At 34.1% G+C, this 18,913-nt stretch overlaps 1 protein-coding gene across 12 annotated transcripts in view; it reads left to right on the top strand.

Annotated features, from left to right (window-relative positions):
- Window positions 1–18,913, top strand: part of EML5 (EMAP like 5) — a 183,566-nt gene that overhangs the window by 136,762 nt on the left and 27,891 nt on the right. For 11 of the 12 annotated variants that reach the window (XR_007412490.1, XR_007412491.1, XR_007412492.1 and 8 more), the window contains 7 exons: window positions 3,684–3,772; window positions 5,012–5,188; window positions 7,916–8,117; window positions 8,858–8,984; window positions 11,640–11,654; window positions 17,290–17,368; window positions 18,555–18,684. Coding sequence is in view for 9 of the 12 variants with exons in the window: in XM_049113388.1 (XP_048969345.1) it covers window positions 3,684–3,772; window positions 5,012–5,188; window positions 7,916–8,117; window positions 8,858–8,984; window positions 11,640–11,654; window positions 17,290–17,368; window positions 18,555–18,684 (819 nt within the window). In the remaining 3 variants the exon portion in view is untranslated. The remainder of the gene's footprint in view (window positions 1–3,683; window positions 3,773–5,011; window positions 5,189–7,915; window positions 8,118–8,857; window positions 8,985–11,639; window positions 11,655–17,289; window positions 17,369–18,554; window positions 18,685–18,913) is intronic. The other variant, XM_049113387.1, reaches the window with a different exon arrangement.

The raw sequence follows: 18,913 nt of genomic DNA, 5'->3' as shown, positions 1-18,913 counted from the left end.
TGGCCCAGGGCGCGATCCTGGAGACCCGGGATCGAATCCCACATCAGGCTCCCAGTGCATGGAGCCTGCTTCTCCCTCTGCCTGTGTCTCTGCCTCTCTCTCTCTCTCTGTGACTATCATAAATTAAAAAAAAAAAAAAAGAATGGGTTCAAACCTAAGCAACCATCAACCTAAGATAGACTGCTATAGGCATAAGATGTTATATACAAACCTAATGATAACAAATCAAAATCCAGTAATAGATATACAAAGTATATCACTAAAGAAAGCCAGCAAACCAGGAGAGAAAAGAATGAGGGAAGAAATGAATAGAGAAGAACTATAAAATAAACCATAAACAAGTACCAAAATGGCAATAAGTTACCTACCTACCAATAATTACTTTGGATGTAAATGGACGAACAACACTCCAGTCAAAAGACTAGGGTGAGAGAATGGATAAAAAAGCAAGACCCATCTATATGCTGCCTATAAGAGACTCATTTCAGACCTAAAGACACATGCAGATTGAAAGTAAAGGAATGGAAAACCATTTCTTATCCAGATGGAAGTGAAAAATAAGCCAGGATAGCCAATACTTCTATTGGATAAAACAGACTTTAAAACAAAATCTGTAACAAGAAATAAAGAAGGACAGTATATATTAATAAAGGGAACAATTCAACAAGAGGATATAACAGTTGTAAACATTTCTGCACCTAACATGGGAGTACTTAAATACATAAAGCAATTAATAACAAACATAAAAGAGGTAATTGATAGTAATACAATAATAGTTGGGGACTTTAGCACCTCACTTATATCAATGGATAGGTCCAAACAAAATCAACAAGGAAACAGTGGCTTTGAATGACACTGGACCAGAGGGATTTAACAGACATATTTAGAACATTCTGTCCTAAAACAGCAGAATACGCATTCTTTTCAAGTGCATATTGAACGTTCTCCAGAATGTATAACATATTAGGAGACAAAACAGGTCTCAACAATTCAGAAAGCTTGAATTCCTATCATGCACCTTTTCTGACCATGATGCTATGAAACGAGAAATCAACCACAAGAAAAAAAAAAAACTAGAAAGAACATGAATACATAGAGGTTAAATAACATGCTATTAAATAATGATGGTGTCAACCAAGAATTCAAAGAAGAAATTAAAAATCATGGAGACAATGAAAATGAAAACACAATAATCCAAAATCTTTGGTATGTAGCAAAAGCAGTTCTAAGGGAAGTTCATAGCAAAATAGGTCTACTTTAAGAAGCAAAAAAAATTTCAACCTAACCCTACACCTCAAGAAGATAGAAAAAGAACAAAACCCAAATCTAGCAGAAGAAAGGAAATAATAAAGATTTGAACAGAAATAAAAGAGAAACTAAAACAATAGATCAGGTCCATGAAACCAGGAAGCTGGTTCTTTGAAAAGATCAACAAAACTGTTAAACTTCTAGCCAAGTTCATCTAAAAAAGAAAAAAATATATAAAAAAGGACTCAAAATCAGAAATGAAATATGGGAAATAATAACCCGACATCATAGGAATACAAAGAATTGTAAGAGAATAGTATGAAAAATAATATGCCAGGGATGCCCGGGTGGCTCAGGACATGATCCTGGAGTCCCCGGATCGAGTCCTGCATTGGGCTCCCTGCATGGAGCCTGCTTCTTCCTCTGCCTGTGTCTCTGCCTCTCTCTCTGTCTCTCTCATGAATAAATAAAATCTTAAAACAAAAGAAAAGAAAAAGAATATACCAAACAATATGACAGCATAGGAGAAGAGGATAAACTCCTGGAAACATATAACCTATCAAAACTGAAACGGGAAAAGAAAATTTGAACATACTGGTCGCAGCGATGATACTGAATCAGTAATCCCCAAACTCCCAACAAACAAAAGCCCAGGACCAGTAACTTCACAGGGCAATTCTGCACACTAAAAAAGAGTTAGTGCTTGTTCTTCTCAAAATTTTCCAAAAAATAGAAGAGGAAAGAAAGCTTCCAAATTCATTCTTTGAGGCCAGCATTACATTAATACCAAAACCAGATAAAGACACCACAGGAAAAGAAAATTACAGGCTAGTATTTCTTTTTCTTTTATACTACATTTTTTTTATTTTTATTTTATTATTTATGATAGTCACACAGAGAGAGAGAGAGAGGCAGAGACACAGGCAGAGGGAGAAGCAGGCTCCATGCACTGGGAGCCCGATGTGGGATTCGATCCCGGGTCTCCAGGATCGCGCCCTGGGCCAAAGGCAGGAGCCAAACCGCTGCGCCACCCAGGGATCCCAGGCTAGTATTTCTGATGAACATTAGATGCGCGGTAATCCTCAACAAAATATCAGCAAACAAAACCCAACAATATAATAAAATCACTCTCACGATCATACAGAATTTATTCCTGGGATGCAGGCAGGGTTCAATATTCACAATCAATCAACATGATACGTCACATCAATAAGAGAAGGGATAAAAAGCTTATGATCATTTCAGTAAATAGAGAAAAAGTATTTGACAAAGTACAGTATCTATTCATGATGAAACCTTCACAAGGTAGTTTAGAGGGAACATACCTCAACATAATAAAGACCATATATTAAAAAAAAAAAAAAAAAAACCTCGCTTACATCGTATCATTACTTTATGGTGAAAAACTGGGAGCTGGGGGATCCCTGGGTGGCTCAGCGATTGAGCACCTGCCTTTGGCCCAGGGTGTGATCCTGGGGTCCTGGGATCAAGTCCTGCATCGGGCTCCCTGCATGGAGCCTGCTTCTCCCTCTCCCTGTGTCTCTCGTGAATAACTGAAATATTTTAAAAAACAAAACAAAACTGGGAACTTTCCATATGATGTCAGGAACAAGACAAAGATGTCCACTCTTACCACTTTTATTAAACATAGTATTATGGAAGTCCCTAGCCACAGCACTGAAATAAGAAAAAGAAAGAATCCAAATTGGTAAAGAAGAAGTAAAACTTTACTCTTTGCAGATGACATGAATACCATATATGGAAAATCCTAAAAACTCCACAAAAAAACTACTAGAACTCATAAACATATTCAGTATGGTAATAGGATATAAAATCAATATGCAGAAATCCATTGCATTTCTATACACTAAAAAGGCAGCAGAAAGAGAAATTAAGAAAACAATCCCATTTACAATTACACCAAAATAATAAAATATCAGGGTACCTGGCTGACTTAGTTGGTGGAGCATGTGACTCTTGATCTCAGGGTTGTAAGTTTGAGCTCTATGTTGGATGTAGAGTTTACTTAAAAAGAATAAATAAAGTAAAACTTTAAAGAGGGAGGTGGGAATATGGGTGAAATAGAAGCAGATGAAGGGTACACTTACATGATATAATGTATTATAGAATTGTTGAATTGCTATATTGCACACTTGAAACTAATATAACACTATGTTTTCTACACTGGAATTTAAAAGAAAAGGAATTTAATGGGAGAAAGGTGGTAAAAAATACTAATGTAATGTTCATTGAATGCTTTTAAATAGGGTTGACTATGTAATTGTACATAATATGAAACAATTTTATGATTATGAAACAAATGTATAAGTGTATAAACCATGAAAGAAAATATTTTAAAAAGTTAAACATCCTACTAAATATATAGATATATTTATATTTTATACATGTATATATTTTTTAATTTTTTTTTTAAGGAAAGCTTTTACAGGTCAACACTGGTGCTAAGGAACAGTTATTCTTTGAAGCTCCCAGAGGGAAAAAACAAACCATCCCCAGTGTGGAGGTAGGAAGATAATAGTGCTTGCATTATTGTTGATCTGACAAAGTGGTTAGAACAGTGATGCCCACCTTCCATCATTTACATAATGAAGCCTGTTCTCAGATTATTCAAATCAAAACTATTAGTTTATTTTGCTAGCCTATTAAATGAGTAAAGGAGAAGGTGTTGTATTAAGAAAAGGAATAAAACAGGGGCGTCTGGGTGACTTAGTTGGTTAAGTGGCCTGCCTGGCTTTTGATTTCAGCTCAGGTCATGATCTCAGGGTTGTGAGATCAAGCCCTCTGTCAGGCCCAGTGTGGAGCCTGCTTGAGATTCTCTCTCTCCTCCCCACCCCCGCCCTCACTGGCACTCATGTGCACACTCTCTCTATAAAAAGGGAAAAAAAAAAGGAATAAGTCACTTTTATGTCTAGCTATGCTCCAATTACTTTCCTCAAAGGACATGAGGCAAATAGAAGACATACTATCTTAGATAAGAACACTGCATGACTATCAAATCTTTTGTAACCCATATGCCTAGATGCTTGTTGGCAAATACCCGTTTAAAGAAAAGAAAAAAGAAAAAATGTGTTTGATTTTGTGAGTGACAGTATTAGCAAAATTTTTTGACATGGCCAAGGAAGAGAGGCTAAACAAATTTAATATGAAAGTGTCTTAATAAGGAGAGAGACTCTAAGTAAAGGTTCTTAATTTGCGATAATGATTAATTAGAAAACATGCCTCTAAAGTATTAGAAATTTAGACATGAAATATAGATTTCTTGATTATTCTAAGAGCAGAAATGGTCTTATTTATTATCACTGAATTCTCAGCATCTAGAACACACAGTGGATATATAACATCTTGAATGATGTTATATTTTTCTACAGGAATTAGCAGACTTAGGAAGCTATAAAACCAAAACTAATAATTTCACTGTTTTTTTTTTTTTTTTAATTTTTATTTATTTATGATAGTCACACAGAGAGAGAGAGAGAGAGGCAGAGACACAGGCAGAGGGAGAAGCAGGCTCCATGCACCGAGAGCCCGATGTGGGATTCGATCCCGGGTCTCCAGGATCGCGCCCTGGGCCAAAGGCAGGCGCCAAACCGCTGCGCCACCCAGGGATCCCAATTTCACTGTTTTTATTAAAGCTTTAGTTTTACTTGTGCCATATATAACTATAAAGAAAAATATTCAGATTTTTGTTGTCAATATTTAAAGTTTAGATATCACGAACTTACAGCCTTTTTTTCCTTTTTAGGTAGAAAAAATTTGTTGGGCATCATGGACAAGTGTGCTTGGTTTATGCTGTGAAGGAATTTGGCCAGTAGTTGGAGAAGTCACAGACATAACTGCCTCTTGCCTCACCAGTGACAAAATGGTCCTAGCTACTGGGGATGATTTGGGATTTGTGAAGTTATTTAGATATCCTGCTAAAGTATGTGTTTTTCTTTAACTCCCCTAATGATCATAATTATAAAAATGGTTAAGGTAATGCCCTTTCATAGTATTTTGTTGGGTAATATGAATATACATAAGTATTATGAAAGGTTTAGAATTATGTTGACATTTGACATTTATTGACATTTATTTGACATTTATTGACATTATTGCTTTTATTTAGAAGTAGTCTTATAATTTATGATCCTGTGCCTTAAGTCTACTGCACAGTGTTTCTCAGTATTGAGTAATATAAATATCTCTTTTAGAGGAAACATTTCTTTTATCCCTAATATTAACTTAAATAATTTTGGTATTCTTTTGATTAAGTATATACAATCAACAGTAAACACAAACTCTTTATATTTATAGCTTTAAAGTTTAAAGTCTTTTAACCATTAGATACAAAATACTATAAATGCAATACCTATAAAATCAAAATAGCATTGATTCAATGTAATGAATGATATTTTGCTAAAACTAGACTGCACAGACTCTTTGGAGTGCTACATACCCATGCTGTGGTGTGCAGTGTGGAAATTGAATTCTCTTAATTGCTTTCCTCTTTTCAAGCTACTGGGAAACAGGCTTCCATTTAGCACAAAAATAAAATTCATATATCAAGTCCAGATGCATTTATTTCTTAGTTGTCACTGATTCAGATATATAATTGACCTTTGAACAATGTGGGGGTAGGGGTGCTGACCTCTGAAATTCACTTATAACTTTTGACTCCCCAACAACTTTACTAATAGACTACTGTTGAACAGGAGCCTTACCAGTAACATAAACAGTCAACATATATTTTGTATGTTGTATATATTACATACTGTATTCTTACAATAAGCTAGAGAAAAGTTATTTCAAGAATAATCAAAATATAAAAATAAGGAAGAGAAAATACATTTACAGTGCTGTATTGTGTTTACCAAAAAATATCTGCTTATATATAAGTGGACTTTTGCAGTTCAAACCCATGTTGTTCAGGGGTCAACTGTATATTATAATCTGGCAACATCACGAGCATAAACATAAATTTGAAATAGGGCACTGAAATCATATTATGATATTGATCTTAAATAGCTGCTTGTATTTATATTTTTAGATCAGCATTGAAATGAAAACACAAGTTTAAAAATTCTCATAGAGAACCCAGGCACCTGAAGAAATATCCCACACATCTGTATTTTAGATACTTAAGTGACAGAACTTTAATTGATAAAGAATGTGTTCCAATAAGGCATTTATTGATCAGAAACTTCACTTCCAGGCTTTCTAGATGGTATAGGTGCCCTAAGAATAGGTTCTAGGACAGTCATCTACAGATTCCTGCTTGGCTTCACTGTAGCAAGAACCACAAAATCTTTGGGAAGCTACCTTCTTGCAGTGTTTGGACGAAAGATCCCTCCCTTCTATTTCAGCTGACCTTTATTAACAGTATTTTCCAAAGAATTCACTGTTTTAGCTATCACTATATTTAAAGACATTTATTTTAATACCTTTGAAAAATGTCCATTTAAAACCTGCTTATAGGGGCACCTGGGCAGCTCAGTTGGTTAAGCATCTGCTCAGGTCATGATCCTGGAGTCCTGGGATCGATCCCTGTGTCAGGCTCCCTGCTCAACAGGGAGTCTCCCTCTCTCTCTACCTCTCCCTCTCCATCTGCCTCTCCCCCAGCTCATGCTCTCTTACCCCCTCTCTTAAATAAATAAAATCTTTTAAAAACTAATAATAAAACCTGCTTCTAATACATTGATCTGAAATTTACTTATGTAATTGATAGTATTATGCTAGTGTTCTGGATTTAAAGTTGCCAGTGTCTATAACTTGGATTTTTCTTGATATTTAAAAGAAAAATACATTTTATATGTACTATTTATAAACACAAACACTAGTTAATTAAGATGCAATATATTTACATGAGTATATTCCAAAAGGGTTGATGATTAATTTCTGTTAATATGGCCATGTACATAAACATTTATATCCTGACTTTGTTAGTTATTATTGCATCTGTACCCAACAATAATGTCTGCATAGCCATTATTTTGAACACATGTGTACTTTTCCATATACGTACACTATAGTTAACTATTACTTGACTGACTATTTAAGGTATTTACATTTTTTCACTGCTGTAAATATTGTGGTGGATGTTTTTTGCATACATAGCATTTTCTTAGCATAGATCCCTAAAAGGGGGACTGATAAGTCAAAGGCCAGACATTTTTATGCTTTTAATGCACAATACCAAGTTCATTTTTTTAAAAAGTGTGGGGCAGCCCTGGTGGCGCAGCGGTTTAGCACTGCCTGCAGCCCAGGGCATGATCCTGGAGACCCTGAGTCAAGTCCCACATCAGGCTCTCTGTATGATGCTTGCTTCTCCTCTGCCTGTGTCTCTGCCTCTCTCTCTCTCTCTCTGTCTCTATGAATAAATAAATAAAATCTTTAAAAATTAAAAATTAAAAAATGTTTAAAAATGTGCCCAGGGTACTAGAAATATGTGAAACTACTAGTTTTATCCTGTTGTCACCAGGTTTAGGAATCATCATTTTTCATTCTAGTGAGTTTCAGTGTTTTCTTTTCTTTTCTTTTTTTTGCAAGACGCCTTTGTAATGATTAATCTCTAATCATATATTAAGAAAGAAATTCAAAATTATAACTGACCATTTTTAAGTAGTAACATTTCTCAGAAAGACTCTGAATTTTTCTTTTTAATCTTTAGGGAAAATTTGGAAAGTTTAAGAGGTATGTGGCCCATAGTACCCATGTCACAAATGTTCGCTGGACTTATGATGACAGCATGTTGGTTACCTTAGGAGGTGCAGATATGTCTTTAATGGTTTGGACAAATGAAATGGAGGGCTATCGAGAAAAAAGACCTTGTGATAGTGAAGAATCTGATACAGATTCAGAAGAAGATGGGGGTATGTCACTTTAAAGTATTTTAATTAAAACACAGAAACAATTTAGCTCAACTAATTTAAACTACAATGGTAGTTTAAATTATTACACAAGTAATAAGTATGTTTGAATAATTGTGATTTTAGTTTTTGTGGTCTGTTTAACACCAAAATTGATTTTACGAATCAAAAATAATGAGCTGGCATGTATTGATGCTTAAGTATTCTTCATCTATAAATGTAGGATAATCTTGCTTTAAGTACTATTAAAATAAATTTTAGGTATTGAACCTCATGTTTTAAAATGCTTTTTATCTTTTCCTAATATACAAATAATACCAGCTCATTATAGAAAAATTAGAAAATACAGTTTGCAATAAAAATAAACACAGAACTTATCATTTGAACACTCAGAGGTAACTTCTGTTAACATATTGAGATATTTCCATGGGGGTTTGTGCATTTATATAAATTATTTTTATATAATCATTTTTTTTCTTTTTTTTAACATATATAATCATTTTTAACAAAAATATATTGAATTTATATTCTGTAGACTGATATTTTTTGATAATATTTTGAAAACATTTTTACAGATCATTAAATATTCTACATCATTTTTACTGGCTGTATATTATTTCCTAATTTGGCTATAACACAATTTACTTACTTCATATTGTTGAACATCCTGTGTCTAATTTATAGGATTGTAACAGAGCTCCTCAGTTGTAACTCAGAGAATAATTCTTATGTTTTGATGGCAGGCTATGACAGTGATGTTACAAGAGAGAATGAAATCAGTTACACCATTAGAGCCTTATCAACAAATATTCGCCCAATGTTTGGAGTCAAGCCTCATTTGCAAGGGAAAGAACCCTCAGTTGATGAGAGGTAATAGTCAAGTTTAAAACTAGATAAAGAAAAATATACTGGTATTAAAGTCGAATTTATTGTTTAACTGAATGTATTTTTGTAAAACCTAAGTAGCAGTGGTACTCTTGCATTTTCTAGCTTTCAGCACCTCTTAGAAAATGTGTTCATCCTTAAATACTTTTTGGTATGACACTGTCTCTTGCAAGTAGTTTAGGGAATATACAAAGTATCTGTGATTCAAGGAATATTATTTGCTAACTTTTATAAATAAATGTGAGAGAATTGTAGGAGATAATGAAATTTGAATCCAATACCAAGTATGTTTTAGGAAGCACATGAGCAGAGATAGTATTAAATTTTGAAAAGGCATTTTTATCCATGTGCCTTTAATCAATGATAGAAAATCATTATTTAAAAATTTTTCCAAAAGGCAAATTGAAGTATAGCCTCCCATTAGAGAATGGGAATCCCTGCTCTTTGTCTGGAAGCAGCACATCAAAAATAAAGGCTATGCCCACATAAATTTTATAAGGAGAGAGAACTTTTTAATAGTCTCTGAGTTAGATGACAGATCAAGAGAGAAATTGTGAACATGATAGTTTTAAAATCATTAGGGAAAATGGAAGACAATAAAGAGGTATATGGATCAGTGAATGACATGGACTTCAGAAGTGAAAAGTTTGTAAGGAACAATAAAGGAAAAATTATCTAGAAACCGCAGTGAGGAACCAAGGAGTGGGAGGTGAGAACAGCAGGCACCTCCGAAGCTGTGTTGAGGAAAACTTGTTTATGAGAAGCTGGTAAGAATATTTGAGGGAAAAGTTAAAAATGAAAGGGAGTTCACTCATCTTGAACAGAGTTTGTGGGAAGTTTGAGTGCATATCTAGTCAGAGAGGGTGGTGCTGAAGACTCGGGCGGGGGGCGGGGCTCAACTACAGATGGCAGTCTAAGAAAGCACACTGGCAGAGGGGTTTGAGTTTGCCCTATGGGCTTAACATTCAGGGAAAAGAATGAAGTTGGAAGGGTGAGGTGCATGTTCCTGATGCAGAAGAGGGATCTAAAAAGTCTCTGAACTGACTAGCCACACAGGTTCCCACGGAAGTTCTAGGTGGAGTGCTGAGTCATGACGCCTCCATAGCTCCTCTTCCAGGTGCCCATTGGCAGATGAGTACTCATATGATAATAGCTTTGGCATCACCTTACAGATAGGGAGTAGAGGGTGATTATCCATTTTGTCATCACGCATAAAGAGGCAAAGTATTAAATTAGGTATTTTAAGAAAGCTGACCAAACCATTATCTAAATATCAAGATTCAACATTGAAGTGATCTGGTGGGAGGCAGTATCTTACAGTGCAAAGGATGTGGTTTTGGGAGTCAGACAAATGGATTGAAATACAAATTTTTATCATTTTCCTCTTGTGTCACCTTGAAAAGCTATTCTTTCCCTCTAAGCCTCCATTTCCTTAGAGGTCAAATGAGCCTTATTGTCACTAACTTATGGAGTATTTTATAAAATGATATATAATATATATAAAAAACTTAGGTAGTTAATCTTTACCACCCCTCCCTGGGAATGAAATAGTCACCTGAGGGAAATAGACAATTTCTGAAGTTAAATATCCACAAAGTGGTGAACAATACCTATATATTTATAAATCAGAGGACTACATATAACTTTGCAAATGTGGATGTTTCTAATGAGAATATTGCAGTATGGTGCTTAAAATTACTTCAGTTATATCTCACAGGTAATGAAAAATAAAAAGTGTACTATAGGGAGGAAGGAGCTTTAGACGTTCCCATAAATCTGTTTCATTTATTATATCAATTTTTTAGAAAAATATTCTCATTTATGAGATAAATTAGGCATATCAGAAAATGTGACCAAATTTTAATCTATAGGCTGTCATTCATGGTAAAACACTTAAAATTGCTTCCTTATTAATGAAGTGACCCAAATTCTGACAGATGGAAGTATTTTGCTATTTATGAAAAATGCTTGATGCTGTCATAATCTTTGCTGTTAGCTTGTATTTTTTGTAGCTAACATTTTCAAAATTATTTTTGAAATTATTTTACATTCTCAGTGTATTCTACAATTTCAACTCTGCTGAGTTCTTTTGAAAATGCTGAGGCTAGAGTCCGAAATGATTCATAGTTAGGAGTCTTCATTTTCATAAAATGAGAGAATTAAAGGAGAAAAAAATGAAGATACGTCTTTTTACCAACTTTGCATATATTTGTGAGGAGATATTATGGTCTATATAAATGTTTTTGTATTTTAAATAAAATATATTATTGCTATCAAATATGAAACATAAACAGTGAAAACAAATGTTTGTCAAACATCCACTTAAAAGGTTTTGAATGATGTTGGTAACTACTCTACTTGGTTGATACTTCTGTGGGGCCTTTTTTCCTAAATGACTTTAATAATTTTATGTTTTTCTTTTTGTAGCAAATCTTATATATTTAAAGTAGTTGTCAATCAAACATACAGTATTTTTAATAAAATTATACAGAACAGTATAGCATAAAACTTAGTCATCTTTATATTTCCTTGGAATTTTGTTGATCTTTCCTTTCTTCTGTTACTTCTGCATTTAATTCATAAGTTTTCATGAATTATTCATCATCAGTGTTTCTTTTTTTCCTCTTGTTCCTTTCGAAGGCAGGGGGTAGTAAGGTAAGTTTCATTAAATAAAATATTTTATTCCATTATTCTTTGTTCTGTTTTGATCTTTATTGTATTTTACAATACTGATTTTTTTCCCTATGAAACATGGAACTATATTTGTCAAGAAAGAATTAGAAATAAAATAAGTCCTACAGAAAAGTTGCATTTACATGTGCAGTATGTGTTTGCTGCTAAGGCTCTTCATTATGATCATTTGGTTTTATAAATGACTTTTCACAAACTCCAGATAGTTTTAGTTTTTCCTTAATTTTCGGAGGCTTATTAAAATAGTTAACATATTTATCAGTGAAATTATGCAGTTTATAAACCTGCTAGCTTCATTTAATGTACATTTATACATTCATTTAAAAACATTAACATAGGGCAATGATTATATTTGCATGTTTAATAAAATACTATGTGCTAGAAAGGACTCTCTGGGACACTTTTACAACTAGCTTTAGTGAGATAAAATTGGCTTCAGGCACTTTCTGAAATAGGACAGTGTGGAAAAAGCCAGTCTACTGTAGAAGTAAAAAAAAAAAAAGATACCATTAGGAAAATGCTGGGAGATAAGGATGAAAAAAATAGATATGCAGCCAGATTATACAGAAACTCAGATATAAGGTACTCCTTAATTTATTTGGTACAGAGCAGAAATTCATTATTTGTTTTAAACAGGGGTGATGTGTACGAAGATAGGAGTCCAGAGTGTGATGTGACTTTTAAAAAGGCCCACATATCTTAGACTTAACAAATAAAATATTTTAACAAATAAAATATTCAAATCTAGCCTCAGATCTGAGGTAGCTTATTTTGGACTGACCTATACGTTTTAAAGGGACTCTGACAATTTACAATGGGAGTTACTTGTTTGAAAACAAAGCTAAGTGGAGATATATGTGCTGTCTTGGGTATGAGTGACTTTATGGAGAAGGGACTTCTCTTTCATAAGCAGTTTTCATGTAAAGCTTAGATGACCATTTGTTGTAGGTGGTACAAAGGGATGTTCTAGACGTATAAAGATGATTCCTGGTTTCAGCAGGGGGTGGATGAGATGACTTTGGTGATCTCTTCCAATTCTCTTTTGGTCGTTATGTTATTAAAGGGTTTTGTTTTGGTTTTTTTTAAGTTACCTCCTTACTAGCAAAACCCAAATCCAGCATGATCATGAGTAACTCCCTTTGCCTGCTAGGTTGGACTGGCCGACTAGGAAACACCTCTTTAGACAGTTTCCTTAATAGCATCTCCAGTGCTTCCAGCCTTTTAAGTTGATAACATTTTATTACTACACTTAAGAACAAAGATAAGCTTCAGTATTTTGTTTGAAATTCAGAGTGCACTGTAGAAAAATACGAATGGTAAGCTTTAAAGTTTACAATATAGAAAATGTTCAATTCTCATTTTTCTTTTCCACCTTCTTTTGATTTCCCTGCCATTAATGGAGTAACTTTGGGGTTCTATGCAATCATAAATAAAAGCAATAGACCTTTAATATTTGTAGCATGGTTTATCTGCGTTAAACTTGTAAAAATATTTTATTACAGAAATATTTTACTAGTGTTTTAAATTCAGATCTGTGTTGTAATCTTTTCCCTTTTTTATCTGCTGCTGAAAAGAGGTTCCAGGTAATCCTCTCTCTTTGTTATACTTTATAAGACCTAATTTTGTATTTTTGTCATCTTTCATATTTACCATTAATGAGCCATGTTACTTAGTGTTCTTTACATCTGTTCACGGTTTTCCATGTTTTCCTCCATTGAAATCAATATCACTGAAACAAATGGCATCTTAATTATTGGATTTCTGCTACATAAGTAATTGCTTTATCAAAACTTTATTTGTTCAGCTTGCATAATTTTATAGTATAACTTTATTTAAACAATGTCTATTATATAAATTATCTTTAAAAAATTAAAAGACACTTAACCGGCTAGTATGGATAAAAATTACCTGTTTGTTGTTTGGGTTACAGTTAAAGTGGTCAGATGATAACACTGAATAAAGTTCATCAACAAAACTGACTTAGAAGAAAAGCCAAGGCTGCTATCATTCTTTAAAATGACCCTAACGAAGGGCACCTGGGTGGCTTAGTTAGTTAAGTGGCCGACTCTTGATTTCGGCTCAGGTCACGATCTCGGGGTTGTGCGATCAAGCCCCAAGGTCAGTGTGCTTGAGATTCTCTCCCTCTCTAAATAAATAGGCCCTAAGAGAAACATTTTTAAATGTTACATATTATAAATCAAATTATATTTATTACTTACAGACATTCAAAGCATATGAAAATGGTTTGAAACCAAACCTTCTGTAATAATTTGAGGAGTTCTTTATATATTCTTGTAAGTGCATGTCATTTTTATGTCACCAGCTGTGGTTATTTACTTCTGCATACTACTTCATATCATGTATGAATATCTGTACTTCTTTTATATTACATATTCAAGATGAGCACTTCATTCACTGTTATAGATGTATAACCTGGAAATCATTGTGAAAATGCAAATATTTTTTCATTCTTTAATTTTATACACTTAATCACACCTTGGATATTTTTCCCACAGCAAAATCATTTTATTTTCTGCTTTAGTTGTTACAAATTAAAATTTTTTTTTTTTTTTACAAATTAAATATTAACTTAAACTTTGAAATGAGTTGATAGCATGATTGATTGATTTACATTCGGTGTTCAGATTATTAAACATTTGAATAATGGTTATCTGAGATAAACCAAATAAGGTGGGTTTTTTTAATTAAATGGTTTTAGGAAAAGAGCCTCTAATTTTTTTTTTTTTTGAGTGTAGTTGGCACACAGTGTTACTTTAGCTTCAGGCGTGCAACATAGTGATTTGGCAAGTTTATACATTATGCTCTGCTCACTACAAGTATAGTAACGCTACCTTCTGTCCCCATACAATGCTGTTACAATATCATTCACTATATTCCTTATAGTGTGTCTTTTATTCCTGTCACTTACTCATTCCATAACTGAAGCCTGTATTTCCCACCACCCTTCACCTATTTTGCCCATCCCTACTCCTCCCCTCTGGTAACCATCAGTTTGTTCTCTGTATTTATAGGCCTGATTCTGCTTTTTGTTTGTTGATTCATTTGTTTTTTTAATATTCCACATATGAGTGAAATCGTATGCTATTTGTTTTATTTCACTTAGCATAATACCCTCTAGGTTGTTGTCACAAATGGCGAGATCTCATCCTTTCTAACAGCTGCGTAATAGTTGTGTGTGTGTGTGTGTCCCTTATTTATTGATCACTAGACACTTAGGTTGCTTCCATATCTTGGCTATTGTAAACAATGCTGCAATAAACATAGGGGTGCATATATCTTTTTGATTTAGTGTATTCATACTAATGAAGGGAGGTGTAAATATCCAGTAGTGGAATTGTTGAATTGTATGGTATTTCTGTTTTTAATTTTTTGAGGAACTTGCATACTGTTTTCCACAGTGGCTATACTAATTTACATTCCCACCAACAGTGTACAAGAATTCCTTTTTTCTCCCACATCCTTGCCAACACTTGTGATTTCTTGTCTTTTTTTACTTTAGCCATTCTGACAGGTGTAAGGTGATATCTTACTGGGGTTTTGATTTGCATTTCCCTGCTGATTAGTGATATTGAACGTCTTTTTATGTGTCTGTTGTCCATCTGTATGTCTTCTTCAAGAAAATGTCTATTCAGGGCCTCTGTCCATTTTTTTTTAGGGATTTTATTTTATTTTATTTTTAATAAATTAATTTTTTATTGGTGTTCAATTTACCAACATACAGAATAACACCCAGTGCTCATCCCGTCAAGTGCCCCCCCCTCAGTGCCCGTCACCCTTTAATCCCCACCCCCCCCCCCTTCCACCACCCCTAGTTCGTTTCCCAGAGTTAGGAGTCTTTATGTTCTGTCTCCCTTTCTGATATTTCCCACACATTTCTTCTCCCTTCCTTTATATTCCCTTTGTCCTTCTCCGATTGACTTCCTTCACTCAGCCTCTGTCCATTTTTTAATCGAATTGTTGTGGGGGTTTTTTGGGGGGGCGTGTTGAATTGTATAAACTCTTTATATATTTTAGATATTAACCCCTTATCAGATATATCATTTTCACATGTCTTCTCCTGTTCATTAAGTTGCCTTTTTGTTTTGTAGACGGTTCTTTTTGCTGTGCAAAAGCTTTTTATTTTGGTGTAGTCCCAAAGTTTATTTTTGCTTTTGTTTGCTAGATACAGAGACATATCTAGAAAAATGTTGCTATGGCTGATATCAAAGAAATTGGTTAAAAATTGGGCCAGTTCTTTTACATGTAACTGTCTAGTTTTTGCCAGCACCATTTATTGAAAAATGGTCTTTTTCCCATTATATATTCTTGCCTCCTTTGTCATAGATTAATTAATTGACCATATAATCATAAGTTTATTTCTGTGTTCTTTATCCTGCTCCATGGATCTGTGTGTCTGTTTTTGTGCCAGTACCCTATTGTTTTGATTACTGTAGCTTTGTGATATAGATTGAAATCTGGAATTGTGATCCCTGAGCTTTGTTTTTCTTTCTCAAGATTGCCTTGGCTATTTGGGGGGTCTTTTGTGGTTCCATACAGATTTTAGTATTATTCTAGTTTTGTGGAAAATGTTCTTGGTATCTTGATAAGAACTGCATTCAGTCTGTAGATTGCTTTGGGTAGCATGGACATTTTAACAATATTAATGCTTTCAATCCATGAGTATAGAATATCTTTCCATTTGTTTGTGTCATCTTCAGTTTCTTTCATCAGTGTTTTATAGTTTTCAGAGTCCTTCACCTTTTTGGTTGAGTTTATCCCTAAGCATTTTAAGAGCTTCCACATTTAAATGATTTAAAACAGAAACTATATACCCCTAATGGGACATTACAAATAGATCCTGAACTAGCAGTGGAAACAAAAAAGAGGGGGCTAGATGTGAGCGCTATTCTCTCAGTGAAATTGATGAATGTTTAGTAAATAGAATAGATAAGAGGAGTTGAAGGCAATAGTAAGTAATATAATAACTACCTTTTACAGAGTGTTGTATGGTTTATACTATGTAACTGTAAAATGTTTTGCTTGACTAACTAATGGTGATGCCATTGACTTCACTAGAGACTTCAGGCAGAAGGGAAAGTATAGGGCCTAGAGGAACAAGTAATGAGTACAAATCTGAATTTAGATATAACTTATGTTGCCAACAGTATAGAAAGTTCAAATAAATATTTTCAAAATTCAAGAAGAATACATTGAATACTTGCCATGTGCAAGATACTGTGGTAGACACTTTAGAGCAGCAATCTAGGCTTTTTCTAATATATCACATTAAGAAGGTTTTGAGTGTATTAAACTACCATTTGTGTATTTATAAATAATCTGCTCTTGTGCTAATATGTTATTTACATTATGAAACATACACCAAAGAAGATAAAATGAATAAAAGTTCTAATATCTTCTTTCCACCTTCCTGCTGGGGAGATATCAGGATAAAGAGGGCATGGCATAGTGAGGAACACAGATTGGGTTCATTTTCCTGCAGATGTGTCAGACATCTCTATCCAGTGGGCCTTGGTGAGGGAGGCTCAGTGAAGGTGCCCAGTAATGGATGCTTTTCCTCATTCCCACTTTCCTGTTTCAGGCCCCCCGTGAGCAGGGCCCCACCAAGGCCAGAAAAACTCCAGACAAACAATGTTGGCAAGAAAAAGAGACCTATAGAGGTAAGGAGAACCCCCCCCCCTTTCCCCAGTGTTAACTTGTGCCTTAAAATGTATTCAGGATTCATCCCATTCCATTCTAGTAAGACAGCCAAATCTTGTCATTAGTTTTTTATGAAAATAAGCATACTGAATAATCTTTTAATAATCTGTACACATCACATGGGACTCGAATCCCAAGGTGGAGTCAAATGCTCTACTTACTGAGCCAGCCAAGTGCCCCTGAGTAATCTTTTTTGTTTGGTTGTAAAAATTGATTGCTTAACTGTCAAGTCTGAGTTTTGGATTGATACCCTTTGTTTCTTTTTGCTTTTTATTAGTCTTTTTTTTAGTTTTCCATGAATTGAACTTCAGAGAACTTCTGAATGTAAATATATGTGAATGATCTATGGCTTATAGAAGCACAGGTACCTTGACAGTGTCTTATACTTAGAGGTTTGAATTTATAAGTCAAAGTTTATACCCCATGTGATATTCATTGTAGAGTTCAATGAAGGCTCTACTTCCCGACAAAGAAACTTTCCACAACAATTGAGCAGAAGGAAATTCTCCCAGGCACTTAATTCCAGTATCAGCAGCTGCAAGCAAACCGCTAAATCAGGTCAAAAACAAGGCGACAAATCTGTGCGACAGTGATTATGGGACTCATTCCCCAACGAAGCTTCACAAGGTCAAAGAAAAGGGACACTTTCAGTTATTCTACTAGCAGAATTATCTGTTAGCACTTTAGCATGAGTTATCAGAGACGGTGTACTTAGTTTTTTACACCAACGCTGGTATACTGTTTGGCTCCTCAGGAGTACAGCACTTGTACATAATATATTGAGTTATATATGCAGATTACATATTTTTACTAACAATGTAAATCAAAATACTATTCTTTTGGACACGGGAAGTATCTCAGTGTTTAACGCATTAACTCCTACCAATTAAAATTCTTAAAATCAGATGGCTTTGTGATTCTCTTTTCCTTTTTATAACTCTCTGTAGAAAAGTATCGAGTGTGTGTTTCAGCTGCTATTTCCAGTGCACATTACAGAGATGTGGATCTAGCTTAATTTTGTATTTGAAGTTTGTAAAACATCAAAATGCATCCTCCATTTTGACTGAAGATACCAGTACTATATATAAAAGTAATGGTGAACATTTAGGCATAAGGAGTTGTATAATGATTTTATTGTTTTTATAGGATCTTGTGTTGGAGCTTGTTTTTGGCTATCGAGGAAGAGACTGTAGGAATAATGTTCACTATCTAAATGATGGTGATGATATAATTTATCACACTGCATCTGTTGGAATTCTGCACAATGTTGCTACAGGTAGGAAATTCTGATTTTCCGTCTGCCACTTTTTTTTACTTTAGAATTTTGTTATTTATAATCTTAAATTTCTTTGTGAAAGCTATAAATAATTAAATTGCATAAGTCCAGAAGGTATTTCATACTGTTGAATTTTTTAGTAATATTTCAAGTAACCAGATTTACAGTCTTAAGAAAGCATAATAAAGCAGGAGATTTCATAATGCAAAGTGCTAGTAGGTCTCTGTTA

Source organism: Canis lupus, chromosome 8 (genome assembly GCF_003254725.2).
Source record: "Canis lupus dingo isolate Sandy chromosome 8, ASM325472v2, whole genome shotgun sequence".
In the NCBI taxonomy this organism is placed as follows: Eukaryota; Metazoa; Chordata; class Mammalia; order Carnivora; family Canidae; genus Canis; species Canis lupus.
This window is presented reverse-complemented; position numbering and strand designations above follow the sequence as displayed.